Here is an 18286-nt window from a genome sequence, read left to right as displayed (position 1 = left end):
TTGTGTGATCACAATAAAATAGTTACAATTTTTTTTTTTTTTTAATAATGTTTTTCTAAAATGATGCACATCTTTTATACAAAGCGTTTACTATAAGAAAGATTAATCAAGTTTATTTTAAAGATGCATTCACCACAACAATTGATTTCAAGTAGATACATTCTTTAACTTCCACCCCAAACATTTAAGGGATCCTTTATTTCCCCCATAATTTCTGCAATTCTGCCATATATTATTTGATTCAATTATTGAGAGTCCCCCTCATTTTATAACAGTAGACTATTTTTTAGAGGCAGAGATTTTAACGAGTGATAGACAGAAAGACAGCAGGAGGAAAGGCAAGATGCAGGTCAACTGAAAAATGAGACAGTTGGATCATTTAAAAGCTTCAGCCTCTTATAGCAAAAATGCTTTAAAGAAATATAAGAGGCGAGAGTTATTTTGATAACGCTATACTTTTTTATCCTTTGACTGACAGGTCTGACAGCTTTTCCTCCCTAACTGTTTTTACCTGCTACGCTTCCTTACTAAAATATCCTTTGATTATATGCCTTTATGTTAACTTTGAGATTCACTGAAGTGCTCTAAAGTCTAAATATAAAAGAAATCCAGTTTCCTTTTGCTATCTGTTTACAAATGCAATTATTTGAATGTTACTGTATATTTACGTAGATCCTGTTAGTCAAGTTCTGATAAACTGATATAATACTTTCTTTAAAGGCAGTTGTCTTTTAGTATACATAAACTTCTTACAGTTTATTCATCTTCATATTCCTGGCCTCTTCCTGCCCCTCAAGCAGGTTTTTATTTATTTATTTGGGACCATTGTTAGGAAGAGTTATTTTCCATTTGCAAAAGATACTGAAGAAAAATATCTGCTATTTGGACAGACACACTTAACGTGCAACAACAAGTTTTTGATCGATATATATGGTAGTACGATTAAGTCCAAGCAATACAAAATATCTTAACTTGCTGCCAAGTTACTTAATGAAAGTTGAATGGGATTATATATAACAATTGTCAGTTTGAATCGATGACGTTGGGCTTTCAGTGTAATGCATTCTACTGTTAGCCAAACAGGTATAGGGTATTACAGCATCCATCAGTTCCTGTGCAGGAAATTATTATAACACAGTGCTAACGGTGTTCTTTCATATGTCTCAGTTTGCACTACCGACACATGCTGGATTATTTGTTATTATTGTTAATAGCTACTTGTTTGGGCATTTCCATCAGGGCCAGGGTGTGGCTTTTAATAAGCACTATTTTCCCAAAATGTATTGCCCACAAAGCATTTAGGAGTGAACTGAAAATATAACACATTTTTGGTGGTTGTGGAATGACCCTAGGAACATCTTAGAAAACAGACAAACTAAATAAATACATCTTCGGACACGTTCAAATGACATATCAAAGTAAATGTTTGATTGACATCTGACAGCAGTGGCCTGGTACTTTCAAGTTGAAAACATATGTAGATCTTGATGCATATGGCTTTGTGACTGCTGAAATAATGGACTATGGAAATCAACACTTTTACTATGCAGTATGGTATTGGAAGAAAGAAAAGGCAATTTAACTGTAAAGCTTCTTTCTGGTTAAAAGCATTAAGAAACTAAATGAAACCTTTTAGAATCTGACTTTTAAATACATTTAAAAACAGCGACTTTTCTACGTTTCTTCCTTTTACTATGTGTATTGCATTGTGGGAAAATGGTTTCCATTAAGTTATACTGGAAAAAAAGAAAGAAAAAAAGTGAGTTTTGTTTTGTCACTTTTCTGCTTAAGCCTCCTTAAAATCAATGTGTAGATTGCAAAGTACCGCAGCTGATTTACCCCGGCTCGTTAGTGCTATTTGATTAATTACATTCACCTGGTGTTCCTGGTGCCAATCTGAACTGCATTAAACGTCTCTCTGCCTCCTCCATACCTCCTCAAATGATGTGAGTATAAAAGAACTTGAAGCTCTTTGGCGTCTTCTTCCTGTCTCCATTCGTCTTCATCATTATTTCACATTACCCTCCTCTAAGACTCTTCTTGCTTCCTTCCTCTGCTTCTCTTTTACACTTATCTGTGTCGCTCCATCCTCCCCACATATCTCTCTGTCTGCCTCGCGTCTTTATCAGTCTCTCTCTGACTTTATCGTGTGAAACATCGCTTTATCCATCCCTTTAAGTATCTCAGTCTGTAACGCCGCTCCTCTATCTCTCCATCTCTGTCTCTCTAAACATTTCTCTTTGCCACCGTCTCTTGGTCTCCTCACATGTCTGTATCATGTTTTATTGCTTATATCCCTTTCTCTTGCTTTTCTTTTGTATGTAATGGCCATCTAGCAGGACAGCATGCTGATGCGTTGCCTGTCAGTGTGTGTATGTGTGTGTGCAGGCGTCAGGGTTGCGGCTCACTGGTTGGCTGAACCCATCTGTCAATCAAAATGGCTGACCTGTGATCCCGGTAGCAGCCAGTCGCATCGCCTCTTTGACAGAATTAACAAAATCTTGTGTATTGCTCATTGGCCCAATTGAATAACACGTTTTTAAACTGCTGATTTAAAGCACACACGCACACGCACGCACACACACACACACACACACACACACACACACACACACACACACACACACACACACACACACACATGCATATGCACACACACATACCTGCGATAGATGGGTTAGCATCGCTATGTATTGCCCTCCGTTTTCAGAGCAGGAAGACATTGTCTGCCTTTGTATCTGATTCTGGTTTTGATAGATTTTTGATTGAGTTCTTCTCTGTGTTTGTGTCTTTGTCTCTTAATATGCCGCCAAGGCTTTTGTTTTCATCACACTGTTTTCTACAGTTTATGGTGAATTATTTGCTTCGCAGGACGTCTATTCATCTCTCCCTAGAGCACCTCACATCTGTTGTCATTTCATTACAGACATTTATTTGACACCGTGTGCCTGCCAAGACACTCTGGATAAATCACACTGTTATTTTCTCTGCTTTCACCCACCTGAGTGGAAGGAAAAAAGGCAGAAAATGGTCTTTTTTTCTGCATCCAGCAGTTGTGTTTATTGGTGTAAGCAGCGGCACAGCGAGTCTGTTTATCACTAAGCATATTTTCAGTCAAAGGGAATCAGGTTTCAGTGAGCTGGTACTCAGTGGGTACAGTACATTCATACAGTCGCCCCCAGCGATCAAACAGAAGCTGTGTTTGAATGGCTCTTTCTTCCCTCGCAAAGCCACTGTGACAGGTTGCTACTTGTTAGACCTCCAGTCTGCCTGCTGTCTCTGTTCCTATTGACTGACTGACTGGCGGTATTTGGTTTGTCTCCATGACTGTCTCCACTTGCTTACCTGATTGCCTGTCTACCTGCACGCTATCTGTCAGTATCTGCTCTTAAATACACTATAGTAGTGTATATATATGTAACTATACGTAGTTCTAGGTAGACAAAGAGCTTGTCATAGCAGCAATATCAGAAGCAAAACTTTCCAGTTGCTGCAACCAACATTTATTTACATCTTCATTTAACGGCATATTATTTTCCTGATTATGTCTACAAAAATTCAGAATATAGTAAAATAGTGAATCAAGTCCAAGGTAATGTCTTTATTGTCTGTTTGTTCAGTCTTAAACCCAAACATATTAAGTGTTATCACAAAATAAAACAGCCTTTCTGCCGTAGTTGCATGAAAAATTACTTTGATTATCAATAATATATTGGAAAAAGGTCTATAGAATGCAGCTTGCTTGCTTGTTGTGCTCTGACATGGCAAAGAGTCTGCTTAAAACAAGTATATTGTGATCCATTAAAAAGGATATGGATCCAGTGAATTCAGTGGTCACAAATGATAGCACAACTTCTTGAATTTTTTAATCTTGAGAAAATAAAGAATCACATAGCATTACACAAAAAGCTCCCCATGCTTATGTCTACCCATCCAGGCAGTCACGGCGGATATAAAGCAAAGAGAGGCAGCAGACGTAACATTGGTGTATTTGAGCTTTCTTGTTCCCGCCGCTTGCTATCTGTGTCCCAGGTGCATTTTTACATGTAAAATCTCTGCAACTCAAATTGGCAATTTTAAAGACAACAGAAACTGGTGTAGTTTATTATTAATTCATTAGCTTGCCGTGCTCTCTAACAAGGTTATTTATAGCTCCAAGAGGATTTATTTGGAGGCAAGAAAACCTAAAGAGCTGTTCTCCATTAGCCCTTTTCTGTCTTTATCGCGGCCTACCTCTATCTATTCCTCCGTCTATCTGTCACTGTCTGCCCCTATCTGTCTGTCTGCCTGTCATTGTGTTTGTCTGAGAAAGGAACCCACCCACGGTTGTCTGTGCTCGATCTCCATGGCGACCTAATCCTCGCCAATCCCAGAACAGTAGTGTTCCAGTTGAGACCCACTGTGTGTTACAGTAGCCTGTCATCACTGATCACAGGATAGAGTCGCTTCTGTTTTGTGAGAGTGGCTTTGATCCACAACTAATGATGTGTGTGTGTGTGTGTGTGTGTGTGTGTGTGTGTGTGTGTGTGTGTGTGTGTGTGTGTGTGTGTGTGTGTGTGTGTGTGTGTGTGTGTGTGTGTGTGTGTGTGTGTGTGTGTGTGTGTGTGTGTGTGTGTGTGTGTGTGTGTGTGTGTGTGTGTGTGTGTGTGTGTGTGTGTGTGTGTGTGTGTGTGTGTGTGTGTGTGTGTGTGTGTGTGTGTGTGTGTGTGTGCTGCCCTGGCCTGCATAATGAATCCAGTAGTGCTGTTGGCATGAGCGGGGCCATGCTATTAACCTCTCTGCTAGCTAGACTGATCTCACCCTGTCTGTCTGTCTCATCGGCCTAATGACACTCTCACACTCTGAGCACACACACACACACACACACACACACACACACACACACACACACACACACACACACACACACACACACACACACACACACACACCCCCACACACACACACACACACAGACCTGTCCTTTCTAATCAAATTTTCATTTAAGTGAAAAGTATTCTACATTGTCCAATCATCTCTATTCAGAGTGTCAAAAAGCTTCTGCCAGCATGGAGAGAAGATTTCTTTTTCAACACCCACTCAAAAGGAAGTTACTCTTCAAAACTATTTCTAACGTTTTAATCTCCACTTGCCCTCTACAGCCAGAGGATCACATTTCACTGTATTTTACACCAGCCACACTTCAACAGCGCTTTTATGACTGACCGCGGTTTTCTCTCTTTACAGTCACAGTAAAACTACGATATGGATGTGTGCTCTTTACTTTTGATCTGACAAGACCGTAGTGTAGTAGTTCCGTCACGTTGTAGTCCCCTGATATCTAATATCATCATTTGAAATATAAATCTCTCGAGAATTTTACTCTGCCAAGCCTGCCAAAAGAAGATTTAAAGAGACATCTCAAAGCTTAGGACTCGGAGCAAAATCTGGAGGTGGACGATGAGCTTCACTCACACCCCAAATTACAGCCTGTGTGCTTGTTTAATGAGCTTGTGGTATCACTTTTGGTCGTCAATAAATTAAAAAAAGCAATATGACATGTTGGGAGAAACAATATGACATGAAAAATGCTGTCAAATTGCTTCACCAGTAGTCGTAAATGTTGTTTAATAGTCTGTACTTAGCTTTTGTGTGTGTGTGTTGGCATGCTTGTGTGTCTGTGTGAATGAGAAAACCCCAGCCTCCGTAGGAATCCTTAGAGGAGTGAGGAGCACCTGGCGCTGTCTGTAGTCATAACAAACGACAAGAGGGGATTTAGACTACATTTGTATCGGTGCCAGCTTGTTACACGCACTCCGTGTTCACATTCATTCTCATAACCGGCGTGTAATATAGCGTTGGGACTTGGCGTGGCTTCGCCCTCGCGAGTTAGTTATTTAACTGCACTGCCTGGAATGCCCCTGCTCATCCATGTGTCCCTCATTAGGGTTACGGCCTGGGACGGGCCAGCGGAAATATCCAACACACCTCATCCCATCTGTGAGCAGAGATAATGTAGAAGAGGATGCATTTGGCAAGCCAGAGGACATAACGTTTGAGGTTTCTGCAGTGAGAGGACTGCTGGGAGACGGGTGTCAGCCTGGTCTGAGCTAAATTAAAAGTGTTAGCTCAGGGACAATCAGATGAATTGGGGAATGTATAGTGGCCAGTTTGTGTTGGCCAGTGTGGAAATGTCCACATAAAATTTCAGATTATGCTTTTGATTGCTTTTGACTATTACACTTGCTGTGATGCCTACTAATTGCCCCTCTTACAGCCTCTCTGCATTACTTTTAATTTGAGGGAAGGGGAACGTTTTCTTCCACCTTAGCCCTGACCTTAATGCCTCCCTTCTAACCGTCGTGTGATTGGTTGTTTCAGCAGGTGGTGCCATATGGACAGCAGGGAATGGGGGGCTTCAGCCAGCAGCAACAGGCGGGGCAGCAGGGGAACCCTCCGTACTTCAGCCCCCCCCAGCAGACCCCACCAGGACCCGCTCAAAGCCCCTACCTGCAGCCTCGACCACCCCCCCAACAGGTACTAACACCAGCTCATCAGAGCGAGACACACACTGTGCTGTTTGCCGGCTGTAAAATTGAATAAATATATCAGATACACATTGATGCGCAGATGTCGCAAATCACATCAGGGATAACTTTTGAAACATCAGCTGAGAAAAGGATTTCATCCAAACATTTTTCCATTGGTTATATTTTAATATTTTAGTGGTGCTGAAATTGGAGGGATCATCTTTAAGGACAGAGTGTGTGGGTGTGTTTGTGTATGTGGTCCCATTATTCCCTCGCATTATTTCTAAGAAGGTATTTTAGGTAAATATCACTATGTGCTTCTATATATTGTCATAACCTCTCAGCTCACACACACACACACACACACACACACACACACACACACACACACACACACACACACACACACACACACACACACACACACACACACACACACACACACACACACACACACACACTCTCACACTTACAGAAAGAGGACTTAAATGCAATTCGAGTTCACAGTGATACAGTATAAACAAATATTGAAAATGTTCTATGCACACAAACGCGGCTGTGCAATCCCAGAATTCTCAGTACAACAAAAGGCCTGTTGCACAGCTTTGGATTGAGGCTAGCTCGTCCTGCCAAGTTTCAGTGTGTTGTTCTGTTGAAGTTTTCCATCGGGGATCTGGGTTCAAGCAGTTGTTTTAGAGTTGAGTGAAGGCTGCCCATGTGTTTCCCATCCACTCTGCAGCCAGAGGGATCTATCCGCCTGCATGGAGTGACTGGTTAACAGCCTGTCCCGGGATAGGAACAGATTAGAACAAAACTGAGCAGGAAAAGAACAGTATGAGACGGGAGAGATTACAGATACAGAACTGGACAGGAAGGGAAAGATCAGACAGAACAGGGAGGGAGAGTCAAAGAGTGGACGCAGAACTGGAAAAGAGACATGAGTAGGGATGGGTATCGAGAACCGGTACTAAGTCAGTACTGGTACCCGATTGGACGGTATCGGTATACCGTTAAGCCGCTGGACAAACGGTGCTGCTATCGGTATATGAATTACGCTACTTCCTTAGTTTAAACAATTCTGGTTGGTTGGGAACCCTCCTCCCGTGGGACGTATCCGGTTTGATTACCACTCTGATTGGCCACTGTGAATGCCACTCGTCATCTCTCCTAACAACGCTCTTATTATTGTGAGACTCCCCGGGGCAGACCATAGGGGCAGACGCAACATCTTGCTAGAAACAGCGTCTTAAGGCTTCTTAACATTTAACAACCTGTTAATGATGCATACCCACTTAACGGGAAGAAACTCAGCTAACAGACGATATTAACCATGTTACCTACACGGAACAGAAGTCCAACACCAAGAGTCTAAATCAACACTTAGCGAAACGGGCTATCGGGGCTAACGGCTACTTTAGCACATAACTGGCAAAAGCGATCTTTTCTACGTCATGTTATCTGCACAAACGACATATCACATGAACGCTGAGATTCCACAGATTCCATTGGTATAAGTCTCATCACTGTACGACCACAACTCACTGAGCTAGCAGCCAGGAAAGAGCAAGAAAACAACTTCACTTCACGTAGCCATGATGAAAATTGTGTCTTACCTTTGCTGTTTTGTGATCAAAAGCTGTGTTCAAGGGCATACAAACGGTTAATCCAATGTCTCTGTGTAACTTTAAAATGATTACTGATAATCCTTTATTACAATTATAAATAATAAACGCAATAAACGGATTATAATGGTTAGCCGACCGGAGCTTCCGGTTTAGGAGGTGCGCACGCAGTGTCTCGTTTTAACTGAATAATGGTCATGTTTACATGGATTTATGAACTGCCCCTAATTACCGCCCCCTTCCAGAGACACACTGTCAAACAAACTCATACCTGTATGACATTGAAAAAGTTACAATAAATAATAAATACAAATAAATTACAATAAAATGACTGTTGTTTAATCTCCACATCTTGTAATCATGTCTATACCTTTGAGCACCAAATTATTGAAAACTATATAAATACAGTTTTTAATTTCAAAACTGAAGAGACTGTGAAATGGAAAGATACACCACCATCATCGCAAGCTACAACGTAACTGCTTCTTACATAATTTAACAATCTAGAAGGTATGATTGGCACTTATTTTTCCTATAACACTTTCTTTACTTGGCAAGACTTTAAATTGCATTAGAGTGATTGCTACATTTACTGTATACACATTTCTCTTTCTAGATTGTAAAGACATGTTCATGCAAAGACTTGCAAACAATTTAATTTTTTTAAAAAGCATCCTTTATTTGGCCCAGATCCCTTTTTGGTTCACCAATGTGAGTGGAGTGTTTAAGCATCTGCACTAGTTGAGGCCATTAGGCAGTAGGGTAGTCGGATCTGTCAAGGTAGTTATACTGTGATTTACTGAGATGAAGTTAAACCTTTCTTTAGACAGTCTGGAATAATGAGTACATGAAGACAAATAGCTAAGCAAAAAGCCACTGAGAACACAAAAGCAGGTTGTCAAAAAATAAAATCGTTAGTCTTGGCATAGTAATTTTCACACTGAGTGAACATTTCAGCCAGCATGCCTTTTGTCTCTCACTGAAAAAAAGCACTTACTCTTATTCCCCCCCTTTAACATGCTCACACACACAGACTGAGCTGCATACTGCACAAACATTATTCCCTCTAACTAGGATCCATGGCCAGGTTGACATTTCGTGACAGTAATAGTGTGTTTTCATCATTGCTGATGATGTGGCACCAATTGACCCTCACTGACATTTACACACCAGGTAGTTGTGCCCCAGCTCTCTGATTGGCCAAAGCCCTGTTTCACCTGTGCTGATAGGTCCCATGTTGGTTTCCATGCCAACTGCTTTGGTGACCAAAGAGTTGCTTTCCCTTTGTTTTTCATTGTTAGGCATGCACGCCACTTTAAGGGAAAATGTTTCAATCAGCGCACATGGTTGTTAACGCTGCATAAAAGCCACAATAACTTCAGCAGCCACTGCATCAATGTTGCTTCCCGCTGTCTTTACCTTTTAATCAAGAAATCCTTCCTATGTGTTTCAGCTATATAGCATTTTATATCCCGGCAACACAGCAGGTGATGTGCCGACACCTCCTGATTCCTGTCTATTAGCCATCAAACTGTAGACCAACTAAATCCTCTCTTTGAATAATAAGCTTCCATACATTTTATGTTTTGGCTTGGTGTTGGAAGAAACCCTGCTATTAATGGAGAAGAACAGTCAATTTACTTTCAATGGAAATGTATAGTTAGTAATAGGCTATGTCTCTCTTGTAGGTTTTTGGAATATCAGTGTATTTTGCACACCAATTCCATCTTTTGTGACCAGCTGAGAATCCAGTTCCAGCGACCACTCACTTTATTTCAGCAATTTTTGTTCAAGTATTCATTGAAAATACACAATATTGATCATTAATACAAACATGACATTTAACACATTAGAAAAAGAAGCCTGTGCGCTGGCATTAAGACAAAGTTAATTGTTCATCGATTTAGCAAGAGAGGAATTTAGAGAAGCAAATAAAACCAGAAAACTAAATAATACATTTAACAAACAATGAAACCAGGTCTCTGTTTTAGATTTTGAAATTAAACTTAAACACTGCTGTTGGCCAAGATTACAAGTAGGATATTTGGTGTCTTTTCAGCTCAGCAATGTTTTTTTTACATTTTTTTCTGTGTGTCTTTCCATCCGTTTTTGTGTGTGTGTGCCTCTGTCAGTGTGTACACAAATCAGCCAAGTGTGCTGCAGCAATTCTGAGCTGTGAAAAGGTCAAACGGCGACCTTTGTCTGTGATTCTGGGCTGAAATGAGACATGATGTGAGCCGCACGGAACGGATTACACACACACACACACATACACACAATTGCAAGCGCATGCCAGATTAGGATGTCATTGTGGTTTTGACCCCAGTTTTTTGACCCTGCATTACTCTGCTGAAAAGTTCTTTATTTTGCTCTTCCTGCGCTCTCCGCAGTTCCTTTCCCCCACTCCACTCCCATTAACCCTAGCCAGAGGACATCCTCCAGTTGATGGAACCATTCCAGCTGCCTTTGACACAGAATTTGCTCTGCAACGAAACGCTATTAGCTGGTTTTGTAACAAATCGAAGTGAAAATGCCATCTTTCTTTGAGTCTATTGCACTGCTGTGACCTCATCCGATTACGAGGAGCCGAGCAGGCTAAAAAGACATTTCTAAGACATCAAGGCTGATACGAAAAGAAAAAAAAATATATAATAACATCAGGGAAGATATATGGGTGGTTTTCTGCTTTTTGAGTGCTGTGGGTGTTTGAGAACAGCAGATATTTTAAAATTGATGAGTACGAGTTGAAGTTTGCAGAAACACTGTTACATTCACTTATATAAATGGATTGAGATTGTTTCAACCTCATGCAGTTCTTTGTTTCTTATTAGTACACTTACATGTCACTTTCCACAACTGCTTTTGAATCGACTGTTAAAAACACTAGAAACAAATATATTTAAATGCCATGTAATGGGGCCCCCTTTTCTTGAAGTATATTTTAACAGACCCTATAAATACCATGACCCTGATGTTTTTGGTCTTATTGTTAGCTTCAATTACAGCGTGAGACACATCTCTTAAAATAAAAAAATGCAACGCTGGCCAGCTGCCAGCCTTAAACTCGTTGTAATGTTGTGAGAACATGGTGCTGGCTTTCATCAGCTATTCCATGGGGAACTCACTATTTCATATTTCACCAAGACAGTGTGTTACAGTTGTTTTTCAGAGAGCAATAACATGTGTCAGAATATAGCCTTGACTTCTCTTTAGTATAATATAAACTGTATGGTTAATTTGTAAGAATGTGTATAGTAAGGAATTTGACTGCTGGTCTTTGAAGAAGGAAGTTATTCTGTGACATTTACTTCCTGTAGTGAAACCTTCCTATCCACTCTAACTGATCCCACCGGTCGTTTCCTCTATTGGCCTTAACTATTTCCTCTTCCTGTCTGAGAGTGGGCTCTGGGGAGGTGTCAATGAGTTCAGAGCTGATTGGAGGAGACACGCTCACTTTACAGGGACCTACTTTGAAGGCAGCTGATTCATTGGTTTGTATTAGTGATGCTCATGAGCACAACATCACATGACCTCCACGTGGTGTGAACTAAACAACTACTATACCACGAACGCTCCTGGCAGTTCAAGCTATTTTACTTTTAATCTGAAAATAGAGTAACTACTGAATGTGGGCCTTTTATATGACAGAATAAAAAGTACAGGCCACTGGAATGTTATCATATTCTGCAATGAAACCAGAGCATATCTTTGCTGTCCTCTGAGAAACATGTACCTCTAAAGTGCCAGATTTCTGAAGCTTTGTGACACTGCATTTTGAAGATAGTACAATGTTTTTGTTATGAGAGGCAGTGGAATTTGTACAGCAAAAAAAAACAGTAGACCATTGAAGTAATTAAAATAAAATACAAATCACTACATTTGGAGAAACACTTGACATCAACAATGTCCATTGTGTATATTGAATGAAGTCTGCATATTTGTCCATCAAACACGTTTTATGTATTTACTAGCTGTTCTTAAGTATTTCTATATCACACAATCTTCCTGTGTAGGGGATCTCTTCCCAGTTGTTATGGGACTGTTAGTGTTAAAATGTTGACTTGCTAAAGTTTTTAAAGGCTCTTCTATTTTGACTTGACTGTTAATTATTGATGAACAATAGAAGCACCAGAGAAGTAGCTAAATGGACCTTGTGATATGATTGTTTTGTAAACTCCAGTTTACGTATTTCCTCATTACGCCCATTCTATATTCTATTTGCTTTAAATGTAAAAAAAAGATTAGTAAGAAAGTCTTTGCAGGTCTTTAGAGGGAGCCCTTTATAAACAATGGGTGCCCTATACTGGCACATCATCACCTGGCTCCTTTACCTCTCCCTACTTCCAGTCATTTCCTATTTCCTGTCGGTCACCCCCCCGCCCCCACCCGGCTGCAGCAGCAGGCCCTTTCTCTCGCCCTACGCCACCCCCGCTTTTAATCACACCAGGTTAATTAAAAGGCCGTCGAGCCTTTCTGCAGCCTGCCCCCCTGGCTTTATTACCCCCTCGCTGTATACTTGCTCTGCTGCCTCAGTGCGCGCACACACACATACACACACACGGAAATGGGAGCTCACCTTGGCGAAAGAGGTGGAGGGGAAGTTGAGGGGACAGAGGAAATGAGAGGCAGGAAAGTGTGTGTGAAGTGAAAGCGAATAGGATGTGGTGGTGTGTGTGGTGTGTGTGTGTGTGTGTGTGTGTGTGTGTGTGTGTGTGTGTGTGTGTGTGTGTGTGTGTGTGTGTGTGTGTGTGTGTGTGTGTGTGTGTGTGTGTGTGTGTGTGTGCGTGCGTGTGCGTGTGCGCGTGTGCGTGCGTCTGTGCATGCGCAGGGGGGCACTGTGTGTGTGGGTGGGGCGCTCAAAGTTCAATGTCATTAATTGGTCACCATTTGAATATTAAGTGAAGAACTCTGTTAATTAACAGGATAATAAAAGTGCTGCTGGCTGGAAGGGGGTGGACAGAAAGAGGGAGGGATGGAGGGAGGACAGGCTGCGGAAATGGAGGGCATATGGTGGGAGAGGGGAGGAGGGAGAGAGAGGGAGAGAGGCTGGGTGCGGGGTGATAAGAGGGAGAGAGAGAGACGTCCATGGGTAAAGGTCTGGCAGTGGTAATTTGCAGAGAGCTGCGTTAATTGTCATAACCTTTTAAATGGCAGAGTTTATCGGAGTCCTCTAAATGTCCCCGTGTATCGCCACGGCAACCCTGGGCCTGCCGCACTCCGATTGGCCACCGCTGACGAGCACTTAAGCTTGATGAGTTTTCAGGCACAAACTAAATGATAAAATTGTAAAAAAAACTATATATGCTGTATATGTCAGCGAGGGTTTGTGTGTGTGTGTCTGTGTGTATGTGATAATGTGTCTGAGATGATGTTTTTAATTTGGTGTGTTTTTTACCTCCACGTTGACTGACACTCGCTAATTGCTCAACTAGAATCCGCCACTGTTTTTTTTCTTTTCTTTTTCAGTCTTCTTTTTCCCCTGTTTTGATTTATGTTTGTTTTTGTACAGCCGAGCTGCAATTGAAATGCAAATGAACGAGAACGGGAGAGGTGTTTTTGGAACGGTTAGGACAATCATAATGGCTCAGAAAAAAAGGGGGCCCGTAGTTAGTGGCACAGCACCCTGGGGGCCTAATTTAGCTGCCATTTGTTAGGAAATGCCGCTACATTTGTTCTTGGATACAGACTTCACAGACAGAGAGAGAAAGAGAAAACACCAAAAAGGAAAATGTCAAAGTCGAGCTTGCCAACACACATCGCTATTGTTCCTCCGTGCTTTAGCGAAAGTCATGTGGGTGTACACCAGTTTGGGTGGATGTCCTCTTTAACTGTGAGCCAAAGCAATTGAAGTGACTGGGCGGATGGGGGGTGGGGGTGGTGACGGGGACTTGTGAAGAGTGTGTGAAGTGAAGATGGTACAAAGACTGGCTCTTATTTGATTAGTCTGTGTAGAGGAATGAGAATGAAAGCCCTGGCAACGGCATCTGCAGCTAACACTGTCGGCTCCATCTGACATCATCCCTGAGGGACGGCCTGCACACGTATATGGGCAATAGCTAATAGCTGCTTTTGACTGTGTGTGTGTGACTGACTGTGTGTGTGTGTGTGTGTGTGTGTGTGTGTGTGTGTGTGTGTGTGTGTGTGTGTGTGTGTGTGTGTGTGTGTGTGTGTGTGTGTGTGTGTGTGTGTGTGTGTGTGTGTGTGTGTGTGTGTGTGTGTGTGTGTGTGTGTGTGTGTGTGTGTGTGTGTGTGTGTGTGTGTGTGTGTGTGTGTGTGTGTGTGTGTGTGTGTGTGTGTGTGTGTGTGTGTGTGTGTGTGTGTTGTCCTGTGTTGGCACTCTGGTCCTCTCTTGTAGTCTCTTTGTGCTAAAGGTCAGGGGGATTGCTGAGATAGAATCCAATCTGAAGGACACAGCACTAGAACAGGCCCTGCTACAAATGGACCTATTAAGGCTGGACACACACACACACACACACACACACACACACACACACACACACACACACACACACACACACACACACACACACACACACACACACACAGCTCTTGGATACATACAGTAGGCACACACACACAGGAATCCTCGCATACACATAGCCACACACAGCAGCTGTTTCCATTCTAATGCCCACCTTTCCTCTTGATGATAATAATAGACTGTACCCTGGAATAAATGCCCATCATTTACATGGAGTCCAACCAACACACTGTTTCAAAAGGCACTTGCCGCAGAGGAAAGTAGGTCTGCCCTGTAATATATTTACAGCATATCTGACAAAGTCAGAATGTAACTGCAATGTTTTCCAAATATTCCGAAATGGATCAAACGATGTAAGTGTCAAGAGAACACGGGAGACGAGCACATCATAACCAAATGTTGATTTGTCACATTTTTCAGAACACGGTGTAGCCGGCGCTCGCTGCTGATTGCTGCTTTAATTACGGTTCAGTCGGTCTGATTGGTGTGAGCATGTGTGCGTATCTGCAAGTCTGAACCGATGCCTGTGTGAACGCGGGGTGTTGAATATGGATGTGTGCCGCACCCCCCTCCAGCACCACCATCAGCACCGGCACCGCCTCTCCCTGATGCAAAGAAGCTTTTTGTACATGTCTGTAATCGTTTCTTTAAAGGTTTTTTTTTTTTGGCAGCTTAGATGAATGCAAGATGAAAACGCCGCTTTTAACTATACTTACCTGTAGAGAGCAGAGCATACACACGTACATAAAGACATTCATATAAAAGAGGAAACACACTCCCTCGCATCCTCACCTCTGTCTGACCCACCCGTCACTATGTCTTCTCCCAGAGTTTATGTGAGTGTGTGTGTGTGTGTGTGTGTGTGTGTGTGTGTGTGTGTGTGTGTGTGTGTGTGTGTGTGTGTGTGTGTGTGTGTGTGTGTGTGTGTGTGTGTGTGTGTGTGTGTGTGTGTGTGTGTGTGTGTGTGTGTGTGTGTGTGTGTGTGTGTGTGTGTGTGTGTGTGTGTGTGTGTGTGTGCGTGTGTGTGTGTGTGTGTGTGTGTGTGTGTGTGTGTGTGTGTGTGTGTGTGTGTGTGTGTGTGTGTGTGCGTGCCTCTCAGGGTCTTGCCAATGGACATCCAAGACTCACTGTCCTTGGGGTAATGTGGCAGAGGGTTGTGGTCAAATGCTTCATGTGAATGTGTGTGTGCGTTGAGTTAGTCAGGGTCTGGGCAGGGGGGGGGGCTTATGGGCTTCTCTCCTAAAGACGCGCAATTAAGCTTAATTTTTAATGAATATTAATGGAATTAGCGTCAGATTTTGTGGAGATGTGCATCTGCTAAGGTGCAGCGGGAAAAGGGGGGTGACTAATTCATTTGGTAGTCATGAGGAGAACAGCTGGAGACGGGGGGATGGAGAGGGTGAAAGGAAAAGAGGACGAGTGATGGATATAAATAAAGAGATGGGGATGGAGTGTGAGGGATGTGAGAGGTGTGGAGAAAGCAAGAGACTAATGAGGAGAGTGGATGAACAGAGAAGGAGGCGATGCTTCAGACTGAGAGGAGGGGGGGGTGAGGGAAGGGTTGGTGCAAAATGTAAATGTTATTAGCAGTGGTGTAAAGTAACTATGGCAATTTACTCAAGTAATACTAATAATAATAAATGGTTTTTCTATAGCGCTTTTCATAGACTCAAAGTACTGTGCTTTAGTACATTTTGGAAGGAGTTGGAATATGTACTTGTTCGCAAATTGTGTACTTGTACATGTGGATTAATGATGAAACATAATCAAAACTAAAATACAACTTTATTTAAACCTGGAGTAAATTCACAAGCTAACCTGTAGTATACTTAGTCATTACAATTAGCTGCACCTTTACCAGCTAAACACATTAAAGCACCAATAATTATATCAAAATATATGATATATATTATTCTGTAATGGGCCAATCTGCATAATGAGTACGTTTGTTACTTTAAGTATTTTTTTGTATGCTAATACTTTAGGACCTTTACTTGTAACAGTGTATTTCTACTTAAAGGGGACCTATCATGCAAAATGCACTTTGTGATGTCTTTTATACATACATATGTGTCCCCGGTGCGTCGGGGAACTCACGCAGCGTTAGAAAATAAAACCCTCTCTCTTTTCCTCCGTACCCAAATCTTTTAAAAACGGGTGTACAACGAGCGGATACAGATTCCATCCGAACTGACGTCAAATCGGCAGCGGACCCACAGAAAGTTGCTATCAGAAACAATGCCTGACGTGTTTTGGACGTCTTTGTTTACATTAGCAAGCCTCGCTAACACTCAGAGCTAACCTGTACAGTGTAGAGGAGAGCACATGTGTTTAAAAAGCAGGAAATAAAAAAAGAATACTGTTTCAGAAATAGTCCTTGGCGTGGTTTAAACAGGAAGGCGTTTTATCACAACCGAATTTAACTTTATCTCCGGTAGAATTCTGATCAGGCATTAGCTCTGCCTCCTCCTCTTCTTTTTCTTTCAAGCTAAGGACCCAAGATCCGCGTTTCTCTAACAGGGCTTCAAAAGAGGGGTTTGAGCAGTATGAGGCATGGCTACAATGGGTGATCTGTTTGGTATTTTGAAAAAAAAACTTCACAGACATGTTTTGTAAGTATGGCCCTACAATATATTTTTTCAAATATAGCATGATAGGTCCACTTTAAGTAATGACCCGAGTACTTCTCCCACCTCTGGTTATTAAAGAAAAAAGGTATGAAAATCAAAGCCAACACAGAAAAGAATAGAAGATGTGAGCGGAAGCTGCTGAGAAATTCATTTGACCCCTGTATTAAAGGGAAAAGCAGTGTGTGACGAAAACACTGCACACAAAGTTTTTAAAAGCAACATAGCCCAGAGCAGACAAAGGCGGCGGAAAAAATGATTAAAAATCAAGCATTTTTCTAAAAAAAAGTACAGTCTCAAGTCACACACATCTTTTTCTCGCTGTTTGGGGGAAAAAAATTGCGACAGATGTCAGCCAAAATCAGCTTAAAGTAATGGCCATGAATTGAGTTCCTGCTGCTTTCTGTTGTGTGTCAAGTGGTGGCATCAAATGAAGCCTGTCACCAGAGCTTCACCGCTTGTTTTCTCACAAAGCAGAGCACCTTGCTCCCTGCTTGAACACAGAGGCAGAGAGTGTGCAGTGCAACCAACCAAAAAGGCTCAGTACAACATTCTTAAATGAGGTGTGAGCCGAAAAAGAAAGAGACTGTCAAATTGGATGTATGTCAGGGTTGGAGGAAACTGTTTGGGGCAGCACTGTGGCTCAGATTCTCCTGAAAGTAAATATGCTCAAACTGGAGAGGGTTTTGTTCCATAGCACAATTTACTTTTGACCGCTTTTGTTTCTCTTTGACGAAGTTTAACTGTTTAACTGTCAGCATGATGCTGACAGTACAAACAATAATTTAGACTACTTTTTAAAGAGTGCAAGTGTAATTTTCCCAAACAGGCAACGCACTTCAACATCTCTGCTTCCAGATCCTTGCACACTTAACGGAGAGCCGAACAAAAGTAATGCAGGGATTTTCTCCGAGTTCATACGAGTCTCATATTCTAACTGAAGTTGCATTACTTGTTTCCTGAGTTAGTGATGTGCATTTATTGTTAACACATCCTGAAGGTTGCCATGTCAGAGTTTCTAAGTTTAGAAGCGAGTCAGGTCTAATA

The 18286-nt window shown here is 41.9% G+C and overlaps 1 protein-coding gene across 2 annotated transcripts in view; it reads left to right on the top strand.

The window, feature by feature from the left end:
* Window positions 1-18286, top strand: part of arid1b (AT-rich interactive domain 1B) — a 179844-nt gene that overhangs the window by 39921 nt on the left and 121637 nt on the right. For both annotated transcript variants that reach the window (XM_071207190.1, XM_034111673.1), the window contains exon 3: window positions 6361-6516. In XM_071207190.1, the coding sequence (XP_071063291.1) occupies window positions 6361-6516 (156 nt within the window). The remainder of the gene's footprint in view (window positions 1-6360; window positions 6517-18286) is intronic.

Source organism: Pseudochaenichthys georgianus, chromosome 22 (genome assembly GCF_902827115.2).
Source record: "Pseudochaenichthys georgianus chromosome 22, fPseGeo1.2, whole genome shotgun sequence".
In the NCBI taxonomy this organism is placed as follows: Eukaryota; Metazoa; Chordata; class Actinopteri; order Perciformes; family Channichthyidae; genus Pseudochaenichthys; species Pseudochaenichthys georgianus.
This window is presented reverse-complemented; position numbering and strand designations above follow the sequence as displayed.